This window comes from Copidosoma floridanum, unplaced genomic scaffold (assembly GCF_036245765.1).
Source record: "Copidosoma floridanum isolate Cflo_tuat_1 unplaced genomic scaffold, Cflo_Japanese_pri ptg000004l, whole genome shotgun sequence".
NCBI classification, from domain to species: Eukaryota; Metazoa; Arthropoda; class Insecta; order Hymenoptera; family Encyrtidae; genus Copidosoma; species Copidosoma floridanum.
Window position 1 is genome coordinate 26,998,459 of NW_028321881.1, and position 26,497 is coordinate 27,024,955.

The following is a 26,497-nucleotide window of genomic DNA, read 5'->3' on the forward strand; positions in this document are numbered from 1 at the left end:
CTCGACCTCCTGCATGTGAGTCCAGTACCTTACAAACTCTGCTACGAGCGCTGCCAACTACAGAATCTCGGTTTCTTCTACTTATGGTGTGGTTTGTAACTGTAACATTCAATTTTCAAATGTATTTACTGATAATACATTCCATTATGTATTTGTTTTATAAATTATGTATTTGTTTTCTAAATTATACATTTATGAAAAAAAAAAAAAAAAAAAAAATTAAAATAAACACGTAGAATAGAGTTAAAAAACGTAACAATGGTTTTTAAAGGCGCACAAATTTTGTTACATTTTTCCATAATTACATGAATAAAGAAATTTATTAAATCAATTATAAATAAATTATGTAAGATCATTATATAAATATGTTTCGAGTTTTATCTCATTTTAATAGTTTTTATGGGCACTTATTTATTATTTGATAATTAAATAACAGCACAATGTCATTGAGTTTTTATATAAAAATAAAACAAAAATTGTGTTAATGGGCTATAAAATCGCAAAAAAATTAGTGAAAACAAAATTTTTCTTTAAATTAATAAAATGAAATATAAATATAACATAAAATAAAATTACAAAAGACATGAATAAATACAATGGAATAAAAAAAATAAAATAAAAAAGGGAATGAAGAAGAAAAGATTAAATATTAGAATATCAAAATAAATTAAATAAAGGAAATACAAAAATATAAAAAAAATGCAATAAAATGAAATATGAAAAAAAATAAAACAAGAAATGAAAAAAAAAGAATACAACAAGAAATTCAGAAGAAAATGAAACAAGAAATTAAAAGAAAAAAAAAATGAAAAAATTATAATGGAAATAAAAACAACAAACCAGGGGGTATTAATGGGTCATAGGACCCACGGTAATAACTAAGTTCTTTAAACATGAGATGGGTAAGTATAGACACAATTTCTCAGGTAACAAGGGGGTCGCCAGACCCACAGGAAGAACGAAGCTCTGTAAACGTTAGTACTGCATTCATGTTGTTTACTAAAACAAAAACTTGAAAAACGAATGAAAAAAAAAAAAAAAAATAAGTAGTTTAGTACTCACGATGGTTGAACTTTGTGAGTACTGTATTTATGCACGACGTCCGCACAAAGTTCAACTATCGTGATAACTAAACTACTTTTTTTTTTTTTTTTTTATTCGTTTTTCAAGTCTTTGTTTTAGTAAACAACATAAATGCAGTACTAACGTTTACAGAGCTTCGTTCTTCCTGTGGGTCTGGCAACCCCCTTGTTACCTGAGAAATTGAGTCTATACTGACCCATCTTATGTTTAAAGAACTTCGTTCTTACCGTGGGTCCCATGACCCATTAAGACCCCCTGGTTTGTTGTTTTAATTTCCTTTATAATTTTTTCATTTTTTTTTTGTCTTACTTGCTATGGGGCCGGTACTTGCTGACTTCATATGTTTAGGTTTTGTGGCTTGCTTCAATTATCACTTGACACTTCTGGGAGCCACAAAGTACACAGTCAGCTTTGTTCGGTGATGACTTTTGTTAAGTACGACTCTTCTAAGAGCTTCAAATTTTATCATAGAGGAAATATATAATATAAAGTAGAATATAAATAGAAAATTTTTTTACTTACGCAACTCATCACTTAACAGAAACACTGAAGAAAACAAAAAGCCAGGGACTGTTGTCATAATTACTAAATTAAAAAACAAAATTAAAAAACATATGAAACCAAAATACATATGTTCATCAACAGTAACTTTTGTAATTCATATTTTGTTCACAGTTAAGGTACATCTATTTGCTATATTAATTTCATACTTAAAACTCATCTATGTGATGAAGACATAAAAAGCCGATTCGTCAAGTTCTATTTGTGAAAGTTTCTTAAAAAGTTGAATTTGCCATTCTTTTAACTGGCTGAAGCATTATTCGGTTATGAAAAAAGAATTTTTTAAAAGTACGCTGCGAGCTCGACCTCAGAATTTTTAAGTTTGGAGGCAAAAACTTTAAGTTGTCAGCACTACACGAGTAACTGACTGTAACCATACAAGAGTTGATTGTTAACATTTGAAGCTACGTGAAATTAAGTGTGAGCATGACTTTTTGTTTACTAAAGCACCTACATGTATCGTTATGATTTTGTAATCATGAATGTTCCTGTACACATACGAGGAAATCCACAAAAAATATCGCATGTTTGTTTCCGATTTTAATAAAAAAAAATTGTTTGATGCACAACTTCAGAATGAGGCTCATTTTACTTATAGTGTGATGAACTATGAGAAAAAAATTTTGAACACAATGTTTAGTGAGGGTGACACCTTTTTTTCGCGATTTACATGTTAAAAGTATATCTACATATGTTATAGGTATGGATATAATATAAACATGTAAATCGTACAAAAAAGATGTCATCCTTACTTTACTCTAAGTTTAAAGTTCTTTCCTTATAGTAAGTATATGGGATTATGAGTAAAATGAGCCTCATCTCAAAGGGTGCCACAAAAAATTTTTTGATTCAAATGGAGGAAAAATGGGATTTTTTTGTGGATTTTGCGTATATTAGTTAAGTGACCTATTAGATATATATACTTACTTTATTTGAAATAATTTTACAGCAATATAACAGTACGATGTAAAATAAAATAAAATGTACACTGAATAATTTACATGTAATATACAACAATGATATAGTGAATGAATGTTAGTAAAGTGTATCGTGGTTAATCTTGCTGTTAACTTAAATAATAAAATAAGTATTAATACAACTAAAGTCATACGACAAATAAGGCATAGTTTCAAAAAATCTTGGACATTTACGATACATTTTTTTTAAAATTATATATAATGATATTCACTTTCGTACACGCGTTTACATTTAGGGTCTCTGATAATATTTTTGTGGAATAATAAACCAGGGAGATTTCAGTGCTTGAAACACATTCTTTTAATAGTTGCAATATTACTATGGTTTAAATTTGTATCATAGGATAATGTGCTTTGACTAGATATAGTAACTTTCTTGACTTCTTTTAGTATTTCCATTGTATAATACAGTAAAATATAATTTGGCAAAAATATCAGTAAAACTACCACAGTTGACATTTAGTACAATAGAAAGTACAGATTATTTTGAAGTTTAATTGTTAGACTCACTGCAAAGTAGGCCACAGTGTGCAAAAATTCAGATTCGTTTTACAGAGTTAGAAGGATTAGCAGTATTGTACTTCAGGTATTTCAGCTTGACTTGAAATAGCGAAAGTTAGGTTTAATGTTATGTTTAAGGAAATAAAGGCTCCTTTTAAAGCTTAAGGAACCACTCAGAAATATACAATTTGTATTTAAATGGGAGAATATAAAAGTCAAATGCAGAATCAATTACCAGGCATTCTGCAGAGAAAAAAAAGGCCATGCTACTGTCGCTATTACTAGCAGAAAAGTAAATAACTGAGCAAATACAAGCAGAGCTAATAAAAGGAGCACTCTCTATCTTGCTGCTAACAGTACATATGACTGTGGCATTTAGGGAGTAAATAAAATTAGTTAAAATTTTTCTGGGGTCCATAATAACTTTTACAGAAAGGCCAAGGTTTACGTTAGCTAGTAAAATGGATATTAAGGTATATAAGTAGTGGTAACATATGTAAAAGTTTTTTAATAAACAGTAATGTTGTAGTGGTTGCTTATATTGAGAAATAAGATTGAAAAGTTAGATAGGAGGCTCATATATCTACTGGAAAAGCATTAAATTTAATAGTGTTTAAAGATGGCTGAGGAGGTCTCAGATTTTGAGTGATTCCGGATTTTGTCTAGATAACAGTAGCATAAGTATTCCGTACGCTTGTTGATAAAAGTAAGGCTAAGCTCAGCTAGAAGGGTGTTAGTTGGATTGCTCAAATGTTAGCATATGACATATCTTATAGCAGCATACTGCATTTTTGAATGCTTAAAAATGTTTTTTTTTCATTTTAGGATAAAAAATGTAACAAGCTTAGTCCATTAGCAAACTACGTTTTTTAAAGAATATCTTTGCTGTTGTAGAGTGAGTTAGTTTTAGTATAGATAGCTAAGTCATCTGCAAGTTGAGAAATTATAATCATACAAGAAAGACCAGATTTAATAAAAGAAATGTATACAGCGCACAGTAGCTTGCCAAAAGTTATTTCTTGAGGGACTTCTCTATAGGAGATACAATACGTGTTGGAATTATATTTTGTGGAAATATGCTTTTCTTGAATTAAAAAACTAACTAATTTTATTATAGATAGAGAGCATCCCATACTTTCCAAGTTATTCCATAAGATATCTATGTCTACTCAATCAAAATCTGAATAGACAATTAAAAAAACGACAAGTAGGTCAGTATTTTAAGAGTATGCTCCTTCTGCAAAAATTTCAAGATTTATCAAGTTGTCAATACATGAGTTACCTTTCCAGAAGCCATTTCACTATATGTAAGAGAAGGGGAAATCTTTTTCGAAGCAATCATGTTTTGGTGAAAGTATTTTTCTTATTAAATTCTCTTGGTGTCTTCAATGGGTTCATCTTCAGTAGCAGCAATATACTTGACGTACTTTTTTATTGTAATATAATAACTTTTATCCATGGCTATTTGCTTACTATAGTAGCTAAAGCATTTGAGTCGATCAGAAAAGCAGCTTCCTTCATGTGTTTTATCAGTACATTTACAGAGTTAGAAGTTGGTTCTACACTATGTGGAATTATTTCGTACCTTGTAGTAAGAAAAACATATTTTAAGGGAGGCATCGTAGGCTTTAACTTCATGAGGTATTTTATACAGATATGCATGTCTCGGTAAAGTTTCTCCAAGAAATAAAACTACAATAAATGTGGTGGAAACTCTTCCGAGTTAGATATTCTTATCTTTGTACTGTGGGTTAACTTTAGTTATCTCCTGATAAGTAGAAATCTCATAGCAAGATTTGAGATCTTCTAGCATGACTTCTTCTTCGACATGTATGTCAACGCATCCCTGTCATTACTTAAAGCTCTTTGGGTGAGTATGTATTTACAAATAAAAATGTTACATAGTTTATCAGTGATTTCTACGTCATCAATAAGGGTGTTAGCTTCTTGCTTTTGCCAAGAAACAATTCTTTTCTTCTGTTAGTTTCCGGCGCTATGCAACTAACATTGTCTTCAAAGTAAATGATTTTTCTGAAGGTATATCTGTGAGATTTAAGAATAGGGCCTGTATTTGGCTTTTTGTTGCAGATTTTTATAGTGTATCAACCTTAGTTTTTAGCCAAATTACACTTGTTTGTTGTCAAAGAATATGCAAAATTCCTTGCTTTATTGTTCTTCGTTACATCAATAGTAGCTAGTGAGCTGTTCTTGAAATCAGCCTGTTGACTCAAGATATTGAGTAGGCATAACGTAGCTTATTTTTATATTCTATCCACGATCTATTTATAAATATTATTTTGCTCTGTGTGCAATTCTGTGTGTTAAGAGCTGCTTTGCTTCTATCTTGATAAGCCAAAGCGTATCATATAGGTAGTAAAGGGGTCCCATGAGTAACATTTATACCATGCTCTTCTACCATGTATGGCTAAAGGACGTCCTCCAGTCACCCGTGGAAACGGACCTAGTCTGTTAAATTTAGTGAGTTTTGGCACGGTTATTTGATTATGAATTAAGAGGTAAGAGTAACATCTTATACTGTAAAGCAGTGCATCAAGCGCTTGCAGAGAGGACCTTACCAAATGATTAGCTCTGGTTGACAAATCAGTCTTAAAATTGCAGTGGACTCAAGTTATTCCTCGTCATTAGTCATTGGGTGTAGTCATAATATCTGATTATAAATATAAGTTAATCTTATAATTGAGAAAAAGAAAAGTTACATCCTGGATTTCTGACGGCTGTGAATACTCCACTTTCATATCTACTATAATTACTTTTTTCTACTCTAAAGATATATTTATCCTAAGAGAGAATTATATCATCAAGAAAATGGTTTTTTATTGAGCATGGCACTCAGTAACAGAAAATGAAACATCTTCTGGCCAATAATATCATTAAAATTTACTTTTTTCTTATCATACTTCTTATAACTTACATGTTATACAGTGTCAATTTGCTTATAGTGTTGTAAGACACTCGTTACACATTTATATAACTTAATAATTAGTTGTTTCGTAGAAAATTTTCACTAATAAATGTTAATAAAAAAAACACTAGCTTACAATTCAGACACTGTATAGTTGATAGATATAGTTCGCAAAGTACTAAAATAAAAGTCCTAATAGTAGGACGCTTGTCTTGTAGATACTTTTATGAACTTTTTGTTTGTTACTTAACAAACAGTTTTAGTATATCACTATTGGTAGGTAAGTAGTAATAAACGTTTTTATTTGACCATCATTAGAACGTACATATTTGTTATCAAACTTTTGTAAGAGTGAGCTTCTAATTTTTTTTTTATCTTTTAAATATATGATCAAGATAGATTTTCCTAGTTTTTATGTGACAATTTGTGTTGATATATTGATATCGTTGACACAGCTTAGGTACTCTACATTTTTTATATACATACACAATAAATGGAATATCTGTAAGTAACAAAGTTCTATTATAACTTTTTTTAACAATACACATGAAACTCAAATGAGTCATACAATGAGGCTTAGTTAACAGTTGTTTATGTGATAGGATAGCTTATTATTTTATGTAAGAAAATTTACATGTACATAACAAGATAAAATTATAACTGATTTCTATATTTAAATCTGATAAAATTTTTGGACTGTCAACGTCTAAAAACTTCATGAAAATCTTTGCTAAATATTTATTTAAAATAGTCTATCTTTAAAGTAACCCTTGTGTTTTAAGTGATGCCTACTAAATTAAAAAAATTTTCTCTATTGATTATTTAAGGTTGCTAAGTCCATCCAACAGAGCTACGAAAATGTTTACCAAAAAGTCTAGTAGTAAATCTCTAGAAGATTCTTTAACAAAATCTTCAACAAAAGAATTAAAATCATTACTCAAGACCTTGGACGTTGAACCTCCGACAGCTCAAGAACAAAAAAGTAAGTTTTAAAGAGTTGTTGAAATGAAATACGAATAATTTAAAGCAGTTTCATCTAGTTCAATGCGATGATCTTTCAAGTAACAACTGTATTTTATGTATAAATTAATAAATCGATACATTGTACGAGAAAAATTAAAAGAGTTATTTAAGCAAAAGACGATCGATTTACAATAGTTTCACTCAATTATATGTGATGATTTTTTAATTAACAACTGCATTTTATGTATAAATAAATAAATTAATACATTGTTAGAAAAACTTGACTTCTAAGTGAATACATTTTTACAGAAGTTCCAATTAATATGATTCAAGTTGGTGCTGCCCCATCTCCAAACCTAAAAACAGTAAGATCAAAAATAGGGTCACTAGATAATACATCACATAAGCCAGGAGGAGGAAATATCAAAATTGAAAATAGAAGACTTGATTTTAGCAAAGCACAGCCAAAAATAGCAGCAAAAAATGATACTTATGTTCCCAGTGGAGGTGACAAAAAGGTCTAACACTTTTTACCCATTTTAATGCTTTTTTCTCGTTTTGTAATATAGTTAAGCAGAAAATATTTATTGATTGTTAGATACAATGTTTTAAAAACTAATTAAACGTGTTTATGTTATAACTATCATAAGTTTTTTTATAGAAACCCATGCTCATCATTTGTTACTAATAAATTATAAGAGTAAGACTTTTTAGTGTTTTAGGATTGCCATTGAAATTTTTGTAAGAAGTTTTAAAATGTTATAAACCAGAATTATTATGTTGTTACAAATTTTATAAACTTTAGTTAACAGGACATACTTCATAAGAAATTGTGTCTTTGAATTATCTTTTTTGACGTTTAGCTGCTGTAGTATTGTTGTATTGGTAGTCCTGATTTTACTAGGGTAGTAAAATAACGTCAAATATGTCCTTGCTATCATCTTACTTCTACAGTAGCACATTCGTACATACCATGTTCTCATTCTCCTGATTTTGCTATGCCAGAACTCATGCATGGTCCATGTTTATCACTTTTATATGCTGTGGCAGTTCTTTTGCTTAGACCATATCATTTATGTCAAACTTCTGCAACTATAGAACGTAAGCATAAAGCTTAACTTTGTATGGTTTTACATATGTACCACCTTACTACCTAGTAAGCTATTCTAGAAGAAATATAATTTTACAAAGGGTGTAGATATATGCCCTAATGCTCAAAAGCTTGAGTAGCGTTTGTATCGATGTATCAATGTATATCAATACAATAGCTAATGTATAAAATTATACGCGGTTAAAACACATAGTTAAGGAGCTTTAACTTAACAACTAAAAATACTTGTTCATTTATCTATATTGAAAAATTCATTTAACTCCAACTTTTTACCTAATTATTTGAGCATAGCTTTTTTATTGGCATTAGTCAGTGAAACTATATTGGTCCCACATATGCACATGCACTGTCTCTGTGCCAAACAAGCTTAATGTATTGAAATTTATACTGAGTGCCTGTATTATAAAGCATGAAGTGTATGGAAAGCAAAAATTAATGGATAGCAAAAAAAGGAAGAGGATCATTTTGTTCTCAATCGCTCACTTAAACTCATGAGTGTGGTTTGCTAGCGATCAAGTTACAAACAAACGTAATTACTTGATTTACGATTTTTGATGGTCAATTTCTAATAAGAACGAATTTTTCATCATACTGTCTTCATAGTGCCAGTATTATAATAATGCGTATCTGTGCAAGTTTTATTTATCTTAATATGTGGCTAAATCACTAGCATGACACACTTATAAGTTCTAGCAAGCCATTAAAGATGAAAGGACTTCCTTCCTCTTTCTCGTATTTACTAAGGATGCGTCTCCGTACACTTCACGCTCTATGATACAGACACAAAGGATTAATTTCAACAGATGTTAATCTTGCCTGGTATATATAGAGTGCGTGTGGATGAGGATGTGCAATATAGTTTTACACACACGCATGCAAATAAATAACTATGTTTAGTCAAGTAGGAGAGAAAGAATTTAAATAATTTATAGGTAATGAGCTCAAGTTGTAGCGAGTACTTAGAAAGATAATCGTTCGAGTCTTGCTATCATATTTGTGTGTTAAAAAATTTAGATAAATTTGTATGTAAAAAACTAGATATGTATCTTTGAATGATAAATATACATGTAAACAATATATTTATACGTTAAACCCAAACATAGGTGTGTTAACTAGTAGGGGAAACCTATGGGGATGTGAAAACATCTCTTTCCTCAATAATCCCTTCTTAGTTCAATTTTATCGTTATAACAGAAAGTCCTAGCCAAAGAGAGCTTCCTCTTATTGTAGGTTTATTGTACTAATATATAAAGCAAAGTCGCTAAAACCATTGTTATCGCTAACCCCAAAAACTACACCATCGGTCTTGCTCAGATTTTGTATACCAATTCTTGACACCACTTCAGTAGTTTAAGTATGGTTTTTATATTAAAAAAAAAAAAGTATTAATAAATAAGCTTACAGTTTTGTGAAAATACGATAGCTTATTACTTCAGCTCTATAAGATCCGCTAGGTGGCGAAAAAGTAAGATCAAAGCTACCTGTAACAGAATTTAGTAAGTCAGGTTATTATATAATAGAGCAAAGTATTGAATACTACAATTGATCATCAGCAGCGCATGAAGCATAGCCGGGAGTCATGCAGCTAGGTATCCCAGCTACTGATAATACTGTTCTCTAATGTACAAGCGACTTACGTTGAACTCCATCCCAAGCCACCAAAATTGATAAGTGCCACCAATACAAAGGTGTTCTACATAACGTCTCCTTACCAACAAATACATTTTTACTACAATTTCTGGCAACGATTCATCAACTAAAAGACTATACAAAGCTGCCCACTGTTGAACTGAGTCAGTCCTTTTCTTCAGGGCCATAAGACGTCGAACGCAAAACATTTACCAAGATTCCAACAGCAGCATCAACGTCGAAGAATACAGAATCCATTAAGTGAGAGATCAGCCTTTTATTGTAATCCTAACAGTAATAATTATAGTGTTCTAGCGTTTTAAGTAGGTAGAATAATATGTATTTGTATTTACTGTAGCATTAAAAAATAAAGAGATTATATCCCAGGACTTAGTTGGTCTGGTAAAAAAGCTTAGGAATCGAGAAAAAATTATAATTTTATATTTTTTCTTGTTAGCTTTGATTATTAAAAGTTATGAATAGCCCTCTCCATTTATCATTACGTAAAAAAGTGCTAATCAGTGGCCCCTCAGGGCTTACGATTACTTTATGGCATAAAGAACACATGGTATTTTTTAGCATCAACATACTTTTTTACTTTTACAGCTTATTATTTTATCAAAAAAACTGCATGGATTCTGAACCAAAATGATCTTAGTACGAATTTTTTTTTTACAAGAAGTATCAAAAATATACGTAAAAATTTTAACGATGTCAGAAATGTAATGAAAAGCTGGTCAGTCACTTAATTCTTCAAACTTAGTAAATGTTCTGCGTCAGTTTCTTGACATCGAAAAATGTCTTCATGTAAAGCATTTAAAGATATTTATATATTCTTTCTCTTGTTATTCTAGAAATTATTAAAAACCTTTGATATTGGCTGTTTTTTCGAATTTTGTTAGGTTGTAATGTATTGTTAGCGAGGTAGTATGATATAAGATGGCCCCAAAAAAGACTAATGAGCTATACAGTTTCTCACCAGAAGTTTCCAGTAAATGTGACTGCTGGATAGTGCTCTTCTCTGACGTTTCCTGGATTTATGTTGGACATTTTAATAAACAATGCAATTTTTTTTCATGGAACTCAGTTTTTTTGTTATGTAAGGTAAAGATAAGTGCTAGCCAGTTGTCTGTCAAAGACTGTCCCGTTTGCTCAAGTGTATTCCTCCTTTGAAGCCTCATTGATAGGTTTGCTGATCATAGACTTTAGAAAAAATGGGTGACTCTTGGTTTACTGCTGTTTATGTTCCCATCCATGCAATAAACAACTCTGCTTGTGACGTCTGCCAGGGAACGACTGACTTGGTTAAAAAGGTGGCCGTCTTTCTATGGTCTATTAATGAACAAATCACTCTTCAAACTTTTCTTAAAGTATTTTTTCAAAACAGTTGCAAAAATTGGTTGTTGGTAAGGTAATTAGACGTTAGATGTCCCGAAAAAGGGCTGATAAGATTGATGGCAGAGCGGTAAACGTAAACATATATAATAGCCTTGCAAAGAGCATATGTAGGTACTTTTAATCACAGGCTAAATATATTAAGCAGATGCAGATGTTTTATAAGTCTTGCTATTGAAGCATAAGATGTTTTGGAGCCACTAGGTTACTTTGACAACGGCCGCGGCTACCTTCAGCATTGGAGATGGGTGTGTTCTGACTAAATATTTTCTGGTATTATACGCCAGGAGACGGTGGCGTTTAAAATTCTATTTGTTTGTAGCACTTGGGCTTTTTAGAAATCCAGGATGAAAGTTGGCATAGGTCACTTGCCCAGAGTGACGTTGGTAGCCAAAATACCTAGCGGCATGTCAAATATCTCTACCATTAACGTACTGCTAGTGAGTGACTATGGTGATCCACACTGTGCTTGGAAATATTATCACCAGACTGACTGACTTAAATGTGTCAGATCATTTCATAATTTAAAAAGTTAAAAAAATTTTGCTTAAGTAGAAGATTAATAATACACATACAAGTAGATATTGGCAAGGGATAAGCTTTAGGAAAGAGGCTAAGTGAACGTTAGGGATAGCAAAAGTTAAGTGAAATTAAAAAAAATGTAACAATAAAAAGAGTAAAGTATACGCTTGAAAATCTTTATACAGATAAAAAAACTATCAAAAAATACTATTTAAGGTTATAATACAGATAAAAATACCAGTCAATATTGTTAGGCAAACAAGCAAAGAAAATACAAAACTCAAAAGACAAGAATAACATTTACTGCCAAGGTAGCTGCACGTACACGTTATTCTTATTTTTCTTTATTTTATTTTATTAAAATCCTTTTTTATTTGTTTCGATGCCAGCTCTAACCAGCTAAATCTCAGCTTCACCCTGGTTCAGCAAAAGTTGGGCAGGAATTACAACATAAGCTCTCAAGACATAGCTGTAACTGGCTTAGTAGCAAAAGCCAAGTATACATATCGTCTTACATACCGTCTAACAGACGGTTTGCCGAACACCTTACCAGAAACTTAAAATTATATCTATAGGTGTACACATACAGTAGTGAGCGTTAACATACAGTGGTTATGTTAATAATTTCAACTATTAAACGTACTTTTAGGGTATAAATAAGAACAGTATAATATATCACATCACACACCTAGAACGTTGGATATCCTTACATTCAAGGGGTGATTCACTATGCATGCCAGAAAATTCCACCTTCAGGCTTCGTGTCGTAAAATACAACTAATCAGACAAAATGATACGTGCTATAGAAGAACTTGTCCATTTCTAAAGCTATTAAGCATAAGGCTTGATGTGTATATTTCATTTAATTTAATGACTTTCCATAGTAGTAGAGCTGTACATACGTACAAGTGATTGTAAGTAATGAAGCTTAGTAAAAGAATAGGTCAAGCTATTGTTCAAGGCATGAAAAATACAATTTAAAAAATTGACAGAAAAAAGGAAATGTTGCACACTTAAAGATAACTATTTAGATAAAAACACTACAAATTATAGCATACTGTATTTTATACATTCGTACATAAGCTCGTTGCTCCTTTTAATTTTTTGTTTCTATTTATATTTTGAATTCTTGTATTGTATATTTTTCTTAAACTTGTCAATTAAATTTTTTAGGTATGACTCAAGTTCTTATTTTAAACTATTGTTTATAATCTTTGTTGTTCATTTGGTTTCTGCAACCGCTATATGTTTTCATACTATTTTCTACGCTTTAATTCCTAACAGTCTATATATATGTATACACACGTATGTACGCGCGCATGTGTGTGTATGTGTGCTTGGGTGTGCGCGCACGCGTGTGTGTCTTATCTATACGTACTAGGTAGCGCTGACTGCAGCGCAGAGGATCTGTTTGTCTGTCTTTCTTCCTCTCTCTCCCTTCCTTTAACATGCGCACAGTGGTGTACTGCTATTGCTCTATCTATATATATCATCAAGCCTCTTTACCCGAATACATATTATAACAAGGCAGTCAGTAGGGTTTACTTAAGGCTGCCTCTCTAGCCTACTTAGGTCCTATATTAGCAACGTCACGTAGGTTATGAAGGATGCCCAATGAGTACTTCACGCACATCTCCTAACGCACCTGCGTGTGCTCTGAGTAGGCTGCCTAAGTAGAGACTCATAAACTAGAGAGGGTACCAACTTTTATTTCTGCTTGAATACTCTCTTCTCTCTATCAAAGACATATATATGTAAATAACCTTCATAGTACTTTGTACCTGCTGCTGCATAGTAATAATTGAAATGTAGTTACAATTGTAATACGGGCCTCTGTTACAGCTAAGGTAATGTCAGGTCAATATAGTCTGACACAAGACGTCACTTGATTCCTTCCAAGTCTACAAAGAAGCATAGTTAAAATCGTTCTCCCTTCCTATTTATCCCATGATATATATATATATATATATATATATATATATATATATATATACAAGTGTATGGTAAAAATATGTATGTAGTATAAAATATGTGTAATACGACAACATAGCGTTTGAAAACGAGAAAAAACGGTGTATCACAAAAGGAAAGCCAAATTAGATAAAAATAACAGTTTTTACGAGTTTTCTAAAGGAGAACGACATAATTAGGTTAAACTAACATTAAAGGGGTAGATTTTGCAATAACATAGTCTTATTTTTTTTTTTCGACTATTTAGAGAGAACAAGTCATAAAATTTTTGAAGTTATACTTCCTTTGGCGCTCTTTATATGAAGAATTAACCCATGAAATGGGCGAGCGAACGATGCCGTGCTCATATAAGACAATTCATGCCGAACGTCCCAGGCCCGCTGCACGAGCACTAAATAGTCACTGTTTTCAGCTCATTTTTTCGGCCTTTTGATGAGAGGTGCAAGACGTGCAAGTCTTCAAGTTTCCTCTAATAACTGAATTTTAACAGCAGAAAACTTGTACGACTGAGCAAACAATTATGGCAAGGAAACAAAACATTTCTATTTGAGTAAGAAGTCGTATAAAAAATGTAGAATTAAACGTTAATTTTGATTTAATGAGGCAAAATAAATACCAGATACTTTGCAATTCCATGCTGTCATTTCAATCGTCAATAAGACATTGAAATTTAAAAAAAACACCTATGAGCTCTGAGTATCAACTTTTCCCAAAACAAAATAATAATACCACAAAGCTTACATCTTAACCTTTATCTAAAACTAAAAAATAATAAAAAATATTTGTTTAAAAAATACGTCTAAATTAATAATATTCATAGTTAACTGAAGCGTGGTGCGGTGCCACGCCAAGCCAAGGTGCGCGTTCAGACAGCCGAACGTCTACTCTTTGGAATTGTTTTACTCGAACTTTTTAGTAAGAGCACACTGTGCAAAAAAACGTTTTCAATGTAAAAAAACCTCAGCTTTCTATCTAGCTTATCAAAAAAAAAATTAAAAATGCCTTTTTCGACATATAGGTCGTTTTGTGTTTTTTTTCAGTAAATATTATATTTTTTGAAAAACTAACCATACCATCAGAAAGCTGACTTAAAAATACATCAAAAATGCTACTTGCCACATTTTGTTAGGATAGGAATAAGGCCAAGAAAATAAGCTGAAAACACTGACTTAGCGCTTGCGCAGCAGGCCTGGGACGTTCCGCGTGAAACGCCCCATATGTATGTTTATTTATTATCTGTACATATTCCAGCTGCATCCCCACAGACAGGGGAGACGTTGATTTGTCTCTCTTCCTGTCTCTCCCTCATGCATGCGCACAATAGTGCACTACATTTGCTATATCTATACGTGGGTCAAGTCACGTTGATCGGATCACTTCTGAGTCTAAAGTTTGAAAGCACCTACAGAGACGTACAAGTACTGTAATTTTACCGAAAATCATAAGCTTTTGGATGCTACCAGGCCTAATAAGAAATTCAAAATAGCGTGTTAAACTACGGCTTAGAGTGGACTGTATAATTTTGAGAACTAAGGTTTGAGCCATCTCGGTCCTAGAATTTTCGATGGAAGGAGCAGGAGCATCTAATATTAATAAAGAAGAACCCTCAAGTTGCACTGTAAATTAACTCCAGTGTATTTAAATGAACATCAGTTGAATCAATCAATGCACACTGAGAGGAAAGTAAAAAAAGGTATTCTCATGAACGAAAAAAAGAAATTAAATAATTAAAATTAGATGAAATAAATCAACTTAGTTTTTCTTAAACTTTTGAATGGCGTTTAAGGTTATAAAAAAACTATATTCTAGAAGCTTCTTTTAGAAGAAACTGCAGCATTTTCTGCCTTTTTAAGAGAGCTACAGAGACGTACTAGCTGTCTAAACGCTGCTAGTTTTCTTTTCGCTCTCTTGGCCTTACGCAATTGGCTGATCGCTTACACGCTTGTAAGCTTACAATTGGGGTTTTTAGAAGTTTATTCATGAAAGTGATTGGTGCATAAAGAGAGCAAGACTTTATGGCACGTAATTTAATTCAAGAAATTAACAACAATCTCCATTAGTTAATTACACACACGCTTATGCGTTGACATTAAATTTATAACGCAAAGTCAAAATAAAGTATTGATTTTAAACATTCTCCCCCAGTTGATTTACGGAACCATAAAGGGGAATTACAACTTATTTAAATGAAAATGGTTTTCTTGTTAATTTTTACGACTAAAATAGTTAAATAGAGAATGAATAAGATGGCTCAGGTACAAGAAAATCTTACTATTAAAAAGATCAAGAAATTAGGGTAACCATGATTAACACTTTTGATCGTAAATATGGTTCAGTACCAATGAGTATCTTATAATTTTATTTTTAGTAGTAATTGTTAAAGTGCACAACTGTATCGATAGGCTGTAGGCATGCGCGTCTGCGCGAGCATATATGTGTTTGTGTTAGAGGAGAGACACGTACAGCACCAGTTAGGTGTGCGTCCAGTTCTGATTTGACCATAATCAAGTGCACACGCAACATTTAGCTTTCCTTAAATCTTATAAAGTCTGTGCACACATAAAGTCAGTTATAGTCAGTCGTCAGTTAGTTTTTGTCAAGTCAGTTAAATAAATAAATTATTTTGTGTAAATAAATTTATAAAGTCGTCTTCTCATTTCCTCACCTTATAACCCTTCAGGTTACGGGCCCCAGCACGCTTTATCGCGCTTTTATCTTGTGTGTATTTTACTTTTTCGTGACCCTGGAAGGAAAATAGATTACAGGAAACCAGCTCTGGCTGAGGAGAAAAGCTAAGAGATCGTGACATTAGTCAATGAAGAGCTCCTGGTGACTGGGACTGAGGATGAGGCTGCGGTGATAGTGTTGCCCCCAGGATCTCCCAAGGCGGCAAGCACAGCTTGGCGTAAGGTGCAAAATGTTGGCAAGTGATAGCAATATCAATAAGTGTTTTGTGTCGGATCTTTGAGACAGTGCTCCAGCAAGAGGCAGTCAAAAACAAGAAAAGGTCAGCGAGTTCCTGGAAGAACTCGGGAAAAATAAGACTGTCTTCTCGCACGTGATGACAAAAGCGCTGCGGGCGCGTGCTTGGTTGTTTTCAAATGTGCGGGAAAAGACAGGGGGAGGTAACGAGCAGAGAGAAAGCGTTCGCTCTCTGTCTTACTAACATGAGACCACATGGCCTCTCTCGCATGCATTGTACAGCAATACGCGACTTCTAACCACAAAATAATTCTCTCTCTCGGTTTCCGCCGTAGTAAGCATGTGCGTGCTCGGTCGGTGTTTTGTTTTGGCTTAAACGAAGACAGTAAGGGTGATACATAAACACTGTGGGATTGATACAACAAAGGCAGATACCTCATATTAAATAGAGATGAGAGATAGTCCGTTAAATATTTTCCGTATAAAAGGCATCAAATTTCTTTTAGATAAGCGGACTTTCGATGCTCTGTCAAGAGCTTGTCATGGCATTTGTCTGCGCGTAGGACCAAATGTACGAGACCCGGAAGTTGTGTTATCGGTGGACAGCAGCTGTATCAGGGCCCATGTCAGGAGTGATATGATAAACATCGAAGGTGTGTCACTTGAGGCTTGTGTTCGGCCACGCAGGACTGTGTGGGTGCCCAGCATACAATAGTGCTTTGTGTTCGAGTACGTTTGTGTGCACCGGGCCTAGTGATTAGAAACAACTTATGTTTGGTCAGTCTAGGTTAACTCTCTAAAAACTCCTGATACTTGTTATGTTTTAGAATTCCTGATTGAAAACGACATTTTGTACTTGCTGAATTCTCTCGACCTTAAGGGCGAAAAACTAACACTACCAGGAGATCTTTTTAAGGAAGATTTTGAAAATGGAAATTCTGCTCAAAATGAACCATGGTTATTTGTAAAGTCCGTTGATGTGAATAAGACAGTTGATGAGATAAAATCAGTTTATAAAACGTCTGATACTCATGCCCTAAATGCCATCGGAAATGGCAAAAAACGTGACAAGAAATTTAAATTAGACAGAAAGGCAGTCATTTAGAATATGTTGAAAAAACGAGCAGAAACCGTTTACAAACCAAGCACAGGCGAAACTCCGCGAATAAGTATAAAGAAAATAGAAACGGTGCTAAATAAATGTAAATGGTCAAAGGCAAAACTTGAACGACAGTCAACGTCAGACGAAAATAAATTTTCAAAAATTACAGAAAACAGTCCAATGCAAAGGCAGGAAAACCTGATGCCGAAATTCGACCGTATGTTAAAAAGGCAGGAGAAAGAAAACAAGAAGACGACAGAGAAAAGGAGGAAGGCTAAAGAGAAAAGGCAGAAAGTAGAACCAGCAAGGGAGGAGTTCTACTCGGTACTGCAAAATTTTGATCAAAGGCTAAATAAATGGAACGAAAGACTGGTGAGACTTGAGGCACTGGCCGACCCCAGACCTTCCTTACACTCCACGCCAAGACCTGGAAGAAACCAGGTAAGCATAAAAGAAAAACTTAAAAATTTCTTAGACGAAACAAAGGCAGATAAAATATCCAAAAGTGGCGCGAAACTTATTGCCACAACCATTTCGAACTCAATAAATTCCAGACTCGGGCGTGAATTTCTTAAGTTTTTTAACCATAGTCTAACTAAAAAGGTTAAATTTAAAGTCTGTTACGATAAATTAAAGTCAGAACTCCAGTCAAAAGGACTACTGCATGTTATGGATCCTTCGGTTAAAAGCTTAAAGTCAATAAGTGAAGGCGGGTTTCGTGATGATAAAGTAAAAGTTCGAGACCTACATTGAACAGAGTAGTTGAGAAATATCATCTTAGAATATTGCGATTGCAAGACCCGATTAAAATTTTAGAAAGTTGGAAAGATTTTAAAAGGGGAGGAAAACTTATCACTACGGCCGCAATTTGGAGAAAATTGCACAAATTTAAATTTAATAAAGGAAAAGAATCGGTGTCTGAATTTATTAAAAGACTCAAAGAATTGGTAGAAAACTATGACGTTATAAGTACGTCTGGTCCCTTTTCTAAAGAAGAAAAGAGAGATCCTTTTTATACCGCTGTGGTTGAAGTGGTACCTAGCGTGCAGGTGACAGAATCCACCCTTAAAATGCAAACCAAAGACGGAAAGGGTATTATATACGAAAATCTTATGTTGTTCATGTTAAAGGTTGAGTATGAGGGCCTGGCATAAGCAACTGGAGGTCGACCCACGAGGGCGGCGTTAGCAGCATCTTGGCCCCAGGATTGCCTTCGGTGTTTTAACGGTGACGACAGGGATCATATGGCCGACCAATGCCCGAAGGCTGGAACTGTGCTCAAAAAGTGCTACACCTGTGGCACTTTTGTAAACGACATACCAGCCCACAAGAAGTGGAGCCCAAGATGTGGTGAGCAATTAAAGTCAGTTTTACGGGATTTTAAATGGCAGGGCCGAGAAAGCCGAGGAAATCAAGGTGGCCGTGGCCGCGGCTGTGGCGGTGGCTGAAGCCACTCAAATTCTCGGGTTTTTAAGCAGAAAAGAGACTCTAGCAACGTCAGAGATGAAAGAGACTCCAAAAGATAGAAATTTTTTTACCAGGACTGAAATACTAAGGGAAAACAAGATACGATGGTTTCAAATATAGGTGAGTCTCTGACGTTGACCGAGCCTCTCAAAACTCTGTTTTTGAACTCTACAGCTTAGGTAAATAATTAAGAATCAGATGATACTAATAAAATTCAATTTATCGCCAATTTAGAAGCAACCGATCATTTTATTAAGTCAAAAAAACTATAAGAAAACCTTGACAGCAGGCAAATTGAAAGAATTAAATGTGCAAATTTAGACTCATCTGCAGATTTGAGAACGGAAGGAGTGGGAAGTATGGTACTTAGAAATAGTAACAACGAGGTTGAGTTGAACGGAGTAGTTTGTGCTCGGAACTTGGTAGGGAATTAAGTCTCTTTACGTAAATTTTCTGACATGGGACTGTCCATCTATTTAGATGATAAAGAGATTAGCATCTTCGACCCTTAAACAGAAAATGTCTGGATATCAGGAATATATCAAAAACCGTACCGGCCAGTGGAATTCATAAAAATGCATAACATTAAAAACTGGGTCAAAGACAGATCGGAAGTGTAAAAGAATGAAAATACTAACAGCAGAGTCAGAAGCACAAACAAGTCCTGAAAATTCAGCTCCAGAAAACATGAACTTAACAAATAACTCGAAGAGCTTGATCGGAAGGGTAGATCTAGATGAAAGTTCCTTTGATGACGTGTTTCTGATACAAGATAGAAAGTTTTATGATGTCAGAACAGTCTAGACTAAGTAAATAAACGAAGTGCAGAGTCCATTCTCTAAAAAATATAAAATATTTAAAGATAATAACGGGGCTATGCTGTGGCATGTCAGGTTGGGACATGCGTCACTGAAATATCTCAAGGAATTGCAGAAAGCATACCCAGATATTAAAAATCTGAAGGAGACTGTCTTTAGTTATACAATAAGGGCGTGTGACGTGTGTCTGAGAACAAAGTCTCAAAAATTGCCTTTCCTCTCCGTGCAAGAAAGAGCAGCCAGGCTACTTCAGATCATCCATTCAGACACAATGGGTGTAGTAAGTCCGTCATCATTTCCGAAAAGGTACAGATTTATTTCTGTATTTATTGATGACTTCTCGAGATTTGCCGTGGCGTACCCGATAAAAAACAAAAGTGATACGGGTGAATGCTTAGAAAACTTCGTCAAAGGCTGTAAAAATTTGTTAGGATACGATGCTAAAGTGTGTTACCTACGGACAGACCAGGGTACAGAATTCACGGGAGGATCCACCCAAAAAGTGTTAGACAGTCTTGGAGCGGAATTCCAGTTAAGCTGTTCGGATACCCCCAAATTAAACGGCACGTCGGAGAGGCTGAATTAGTTTTCCTATGAGTTTGAAAAGTCTTTGTTTGCAAACCGAGAGGCTTGTGGCCCGAGCCGAAAGCAAGGTCCATAATGAGGTTTGTAAAGGAGACTTTTCGAACGAGTATCGGAAAACTGCTTTTTTGCCCGAGGAAGTACCAGCCTCCCAAAACCACCCTAAGGGCGGAAAATTGATTTTCCCACATAGTGTGCGAAAAAATCTGTGCCATACACCATTTCCGCACACTCTGTGGAAAAATCAATTTCCCACACTAATATCAGTGCGAAAAACACTTACTTTCCTCACATTTGGTGCAAAAAAACTTGCACGCAACTTCTGCGGGACGATTTCCCACACTCGTTACGTAAATAACTATTTTTTAGTTTTATATGTTAATGATATGATTATTGCAAGTAATGATCCGAATCGCTTGAAGTCTGTTGAAGAAAGTCTGCAATGCGAATTTGAAATAACGGATCTTGGTAAAGTAGAATCTTTTCTAGGTATCGAAGTCAGAGGAAACAGGGAGAGGCAGATCTTGACCTTGACTCAGACTCATTATATAGATAAAATTTTGGCTAAATTAGAATTCAACAATTCAAAACCCGTGAAAACTCTGATGGTCACTGGACATGTGTTAAATTAACAAAGAAAACTAAGAGAACAATCTGAAAGGCAGGAAGATTTGAAAAAAACAAAATTGACAGAAAATGTTTCTCACCAAGAGACTGTGGGCTGTCCTTTGATCTAAAGTTCTTAGAAAGGCCGGACAACTTAAAAGCATTTTCGGATGCCAGTTTTGGTGATTGCAAGGGCTCTCTGACTACGTGTGAGTATGTCATCAAACTCTTTGGAGATTCTGTAGTCTGCAGAATCCACAAGCAGACTTACGTAGCATTGTCAACATGTCAGGCTGAATACAAGGTACTAAGTGAAGCATGAAGAGAATTGATGGCAGTAGACAATTCTCTTAAAATCATCTGAAACAAGACTTGTTGTCCAGCTGACCTATGACAGAAATTGAGATATAGGACAGAAATTTATAAATATTATGTCAAAGAATGTGTGTCTTATGACAGAGTAAATGTAAGGTGGTTAAGTACTAAAGAACAAACGGCCGACATTTTTACGAAACCCTTACCCATCGAGCTCCACATGAAATTCAGAAATCATATCTTTAATGAACTCTGTAACTAAAACAAATAATTAATATGACACATTCTGTTTCAGACAAGAAGTAAGGCCTCGCCGGACGACCGTGATCCCTGGCCTGTTTGAATCTTGTTACCAGTGATATGGAAAATAGATAATTAAAATATAATTACAGTGTGAATTAAATTTATATCTATTTTTGTATTTTCATACCTCATGAGCTATCTCGAGTCAGGAGGTAGTGTTTAAGTGCACGACTGTATCGATAGCCTGTAGGCATGCGCGTCTGCGTGAGCGTATGTGTGTTTGTGTTAGAGAAGAGACTCGTACAGTGCCAGTCAGGTGTGCGTCCAGTTCTGATTTGACCATAGTCAAATGCACTCGCAACATTAAGGTCTCCTTAAATGTTTTAAAATCTGTGCACACATAAAGTCAGTTATAGTCAGTCGTCAGTTAGTTCTTGTCAAGTCAGTTAAATAAATTATTTTGGGTAAATAAATTTATAAAGTCGTCCCCTCATTTCCTCACCCTATAACCCTTCAGTAGTAATCATTTATTAACTAACTTACTTTTCCATAACTCAATTAACTTTATAAGTGGTCTATTAAATTCCGATGAAAAAGTTTTATCTTTGACTACTTGAACTAAAGCATCTTTTTTAGGGTAAGTTTTTACAACGCGACCTAAAGGCCACTGTCCAAGGAGAACTTAACTCACTTTAAATCAGCACTAAATCACCAATTTTTAGTGAAACCTGAGGTTTAAGCCATTTGAACGCGACATAAGAGAAGCTAAATATTCGTCTAACCAACGCTTCCAGAAATATTGATTTAACTGAGGGATCAGTTTCCAACGGCTATTCAAAGAAAGCTTCTCATGTCACATTTCTAATTCTGGAATCAAAAACAAAGGCTGTTGGATCAAGAATTAAGAAGAAGACAGAATATTTAAATCTTCTGAATCGTTGGACAAAGGTGCCAAAGGCCTAGAATTCATGCAAGCTTTAATTTAATACATTGGAGTCAAATACTTGATGAAAGACTTGTTTCTCCTATTAAGCGTTTTAAATGGAATTTAAAAGACTTAGCGGCAGCCTTCCACAGACCTTTGAAGTGGGGCATTGAGCGAGGATTAAAATGCCAGTTTGTGTATAATCTAATTAGATTCTTAGCAAGTTTTCATGATTTATTGAAACCCTTCTATAATTCCCTTAATTCTCTACAAGCTCTGACAAAATTAGTTTCCTGATCGCAGTAAAGATTGGAACAATACCCACGTCTTACGGTAAACCGTTCAAAGGCAGCGATAAAAGCAGCACTTAAATAATCTTCTACAAACTCCAGATTAACTGTTTTTGTAACTTAATAGATAGAAACGGCGATATAGTCTTTTTGAGTGATTTTATCAGGACTTTTGGATAACCGAACCTTAAAGGGACCTGCGTAATCTATCCCTGTCTTACGAAAGGGAGGAGTTGGCATAACTCTTCCTTTAGGTAAGTCAGCCATTTGCCGACTTAAAGTAATGGAAGTGTATCTTTTGCATTTTATGCAATTTCTGATGAATAAACAAGCTACTTGACGACCTCTCAAAATCCAAAATTTCCGCCGCAACGTGATCAACGTAACTTGAGCCCCTCCGTGTAACGTGGCAGAATGCGTTCAAGAAATCAACAATTTAACGAAGCAATTATTAGATGCTAGAAGTAAACTGTGCTTACAATCTTCGTCAAGTAAACAACTCCCTATTCTATCTCCCAGTTTTAGCAATCGCTCTTTAAGAAAAGGTTTAAATCTAATGATAGTACTTCAAGAAGGAAAAAAAATCTGACCTTTTAGAGGCTTTCCTTTATTTTTCCTGAGTATTGGTATCTCAGACTTGAAATGAGTTTGTTGATAGACAAAAATTCAAAACAATAACGCATTTCTTACCTCACTATTGGTAAGTTTTAAGTCCAATTCATTTAGCAGAAAACTTAAAATACAAACTTCAATTGAGTTTCCACTGTTACCAAAGATAAGTTCTCTCTGTTTCTTCTTTCTTAGTACTCCCAATCAACCCCTAAAAGTGAACTTAAGTAGAAAGCTGTTATATGGAGTAACCTATCAAGCAAATAATAATGATAGTAAAGTTCCCAAAGTTTTGAACATTCTGTCTCAACTTTTCTTAAAGCTACTCGAGATTCTAAAGATCTAATTTTAAAATAAATTGATATGGGGTTTAATACAGGGTTATTCTTCATGGTCTTGATAAAGAAATGTAAGACCATATAACCAACTATTTTGTTGTAGTAATTGACTTGGAAACACGCCACAAGAAGCAACATCAGCTGGGTTACAACTAGTTCTCACGTAATGCCATTTAGCGCTTGGAACCAAAGTGTGAATCTCTGAACATCTGTTGGCCACAAAAGTACACCATTTACTAGGTAAAGAGCGTAACCAATGCAACCCATTCTTTGAATCAGTCTAAAGATGTTAATTATTTCTAGAAAAACTAAGCGCACAACTTTCTATGTAATGGTGAACAACATTAGCCAACAGATAAGCAGCACACAACTCCAGTCTAGGGATACTAACTACTTTGAGTGGAGCCACTTTAGTTTTGGTGACTAAAAGACTAACAGAAATTTTTTCTGATTTAATTACTTCTAAATAAACAACTGTGGCATAGGCTGACTTAGAAGCATCAGAAAATCCATGAACTTCAACAACGTCGTGATCCGGAGAGTATCCATTTCAACGAGGAATTTTAAACTCTTTTAACTTTGGATGATCCTTTAGCAACTTATTCCAAGTGAATACTATATTTTTTAGAAGTTCTTCATCCCAGCCTAATTTGTATAACCACCACGACTGTATAAGCATCTTAAAAACAATAATAGTAGATGATAACCAACCGAGAGGGTCGTATATTTTTGAGATCTTAAAAAGAAGCCTTCTTTTAGTGTGTGAGATATCCAGTTCACAACTATTAATCTTGAAACTCAAATTATCCGCATGAGGTTCCTAAATCAGTCCTGCTATTGAGGTAATTTCTTTATTGTCTTTTAAGTTAATAGGACAATTTAAAAGTAATGACGTTGGCAAGTTCTTAAGAAAGTCGGGACTATTGGAAGATCTCTTCCTCAAAGGAATTTTTCCTTATCTTGTTATACAATTCATCTCATCTTAGTTAACTCTTACTTTATTCGCACAGTACTCTCCTGACAAAACATTATTCACATAAATTTCTGAATCTAGAACGCTAACTCCCTTAGAATATTGATCTTGATAATCGTTGGCTAACAGTTTTATCACCTTACAGGCTAGGTAAGGAAAACATGCTGAACCATAAGTTACTATGGTGAGTTTGTGAAGTTGGATATCTTGTTATGGGTCAAAACGCCAGAGAATCGACTGAAAAATCTGATCAGGGACATCAAATCCTTTTTGCCTAAACATTTTCTCTATGTTGGATATGAAGACATGAAAATAATTATGCCACCACGTAACTAAGTCAAATAAAATACACAATAAGTTGGATCCAATGTGAAGAAAATTATTTAATGATCCACTAGAGTAAACCTAGCATGAACCATTGAAAACTTCTCTAAGCTTCTCTAGTCAAACTTTCATTTCTCAACACAGCGAAATGAAGTAAGAAATACTTTGCTTCTTCCTCACAACTAAGCTCCATATGACCTTAGTCTAATTATTTTTTCACGAACATACAATAATCAGACTGTAGCTTAGAATCGTTTTGAATTTTTTTTTCCATAGATTTAAATATATAATTAGCCACTTTAAAACTACCAAATTTCAAACTATCCATGGGCTCGTTATTTTTTAAAGATAACCTTACGATATATCTACCTTCCTGATGTCGTTTCCAACCTTCGAGGAACTTCTTTTCACAATTAACTTCTGAAAGTGTTAGAGTACAGCCAACCTTAATAGGTTTCTCAAGCTCCCAAAACCGTTTTAACAAGATATTGACAGAGGGATTTTCAACATATTTTATAGAATTTACAATCGCCCGATTTATTTTTGGTAATTTACAATTAATGGGTCCTAACACTAACTAACTTCAGGATCTTAAGGTGGCGATGGGCCGTTCTAACCTAGACCTCCTGACTTTGTTTCTGATTATTCGAGCGTAAACAGATGAATCTAACATAAGCTAAATTTTTCTTTGATCCAGAAAATTAGAATCAGCCAGTTGTAAGTCTGGGAGGTGGACTAGATCTATTGCAGAACAACTTCCAGGAGGTTGCTATGAAGATACTTTAGGAAGAACTAAAGCTATAACACGATACTTAAGATTCTTATTATGCTTAGATAGCATATCAAAAACTACTTCCTTCTTAGGAGTTATTTTTAATCCTCCACCTACTATTGCTTTTGCTTTGCTTTGTTTTAAACCTATCCAGTAACATAATGATCATGTAATGACAAAATATTGAGAACACTCATCAACCCTTACGAAGTAATTGGTGCCACTACTGAAGAAAACTTTAACCTAAGCAGTACGTAACAAAGTCCCCAACGAATCAGATTTAACCACTGAAGTGTTATGACTAGAAGCTGGAAGAGCAACTAAACTATTCATGAACTTGGTTTCATCATGCTTCTGAGTTTTTGTAAATCATCTTGAACACTGGTATCATATTGTATTAAGGTATGCTGTTTCCTTTTGCAGTGCCTGCAAGTCTTATCAGATTTGCAATCCTTGATCTTATGTTTACCAAGATGGTTGAAACAAAGTCATTTTTTAAAAACAATAGACTTTCTCTCTTTTTAGGATTTTGTTTGAAAACTCTTGCAGTTTCACAAATAGTGACTATCGTTGCA

General features: G+C 34.1%; 1 protein-coding gene across 1 annotated transcript in view; it reads left to right on the plus strand.

Annotated features, from left to right (window-relative positions):
- The first annotated feature begins 6,903 nt into the window (after nucleotides 1-6,903).
- The window catches only part of tau (microtubule-associated protein tau), a 59,974-nt gene continuing 40,380 nt past the window's right edge, over nucleotides 6,904-26,497 (plus strand). Inside the window, exons 1-2 of the mRNA XM_089596545.1 lie at nucleotides 6,904-7,027; nucleotides 7,318-7,526. Coding sequence (XP_089452671.1) covers nucleotides 6,904-7,027; nucleotides 7,318-7,526 — 333 coding nt within the window. The remainder of the gene's footprint in view (nucleotides 7,028-7,317; nucleotides 7,527-26,497) is intronic.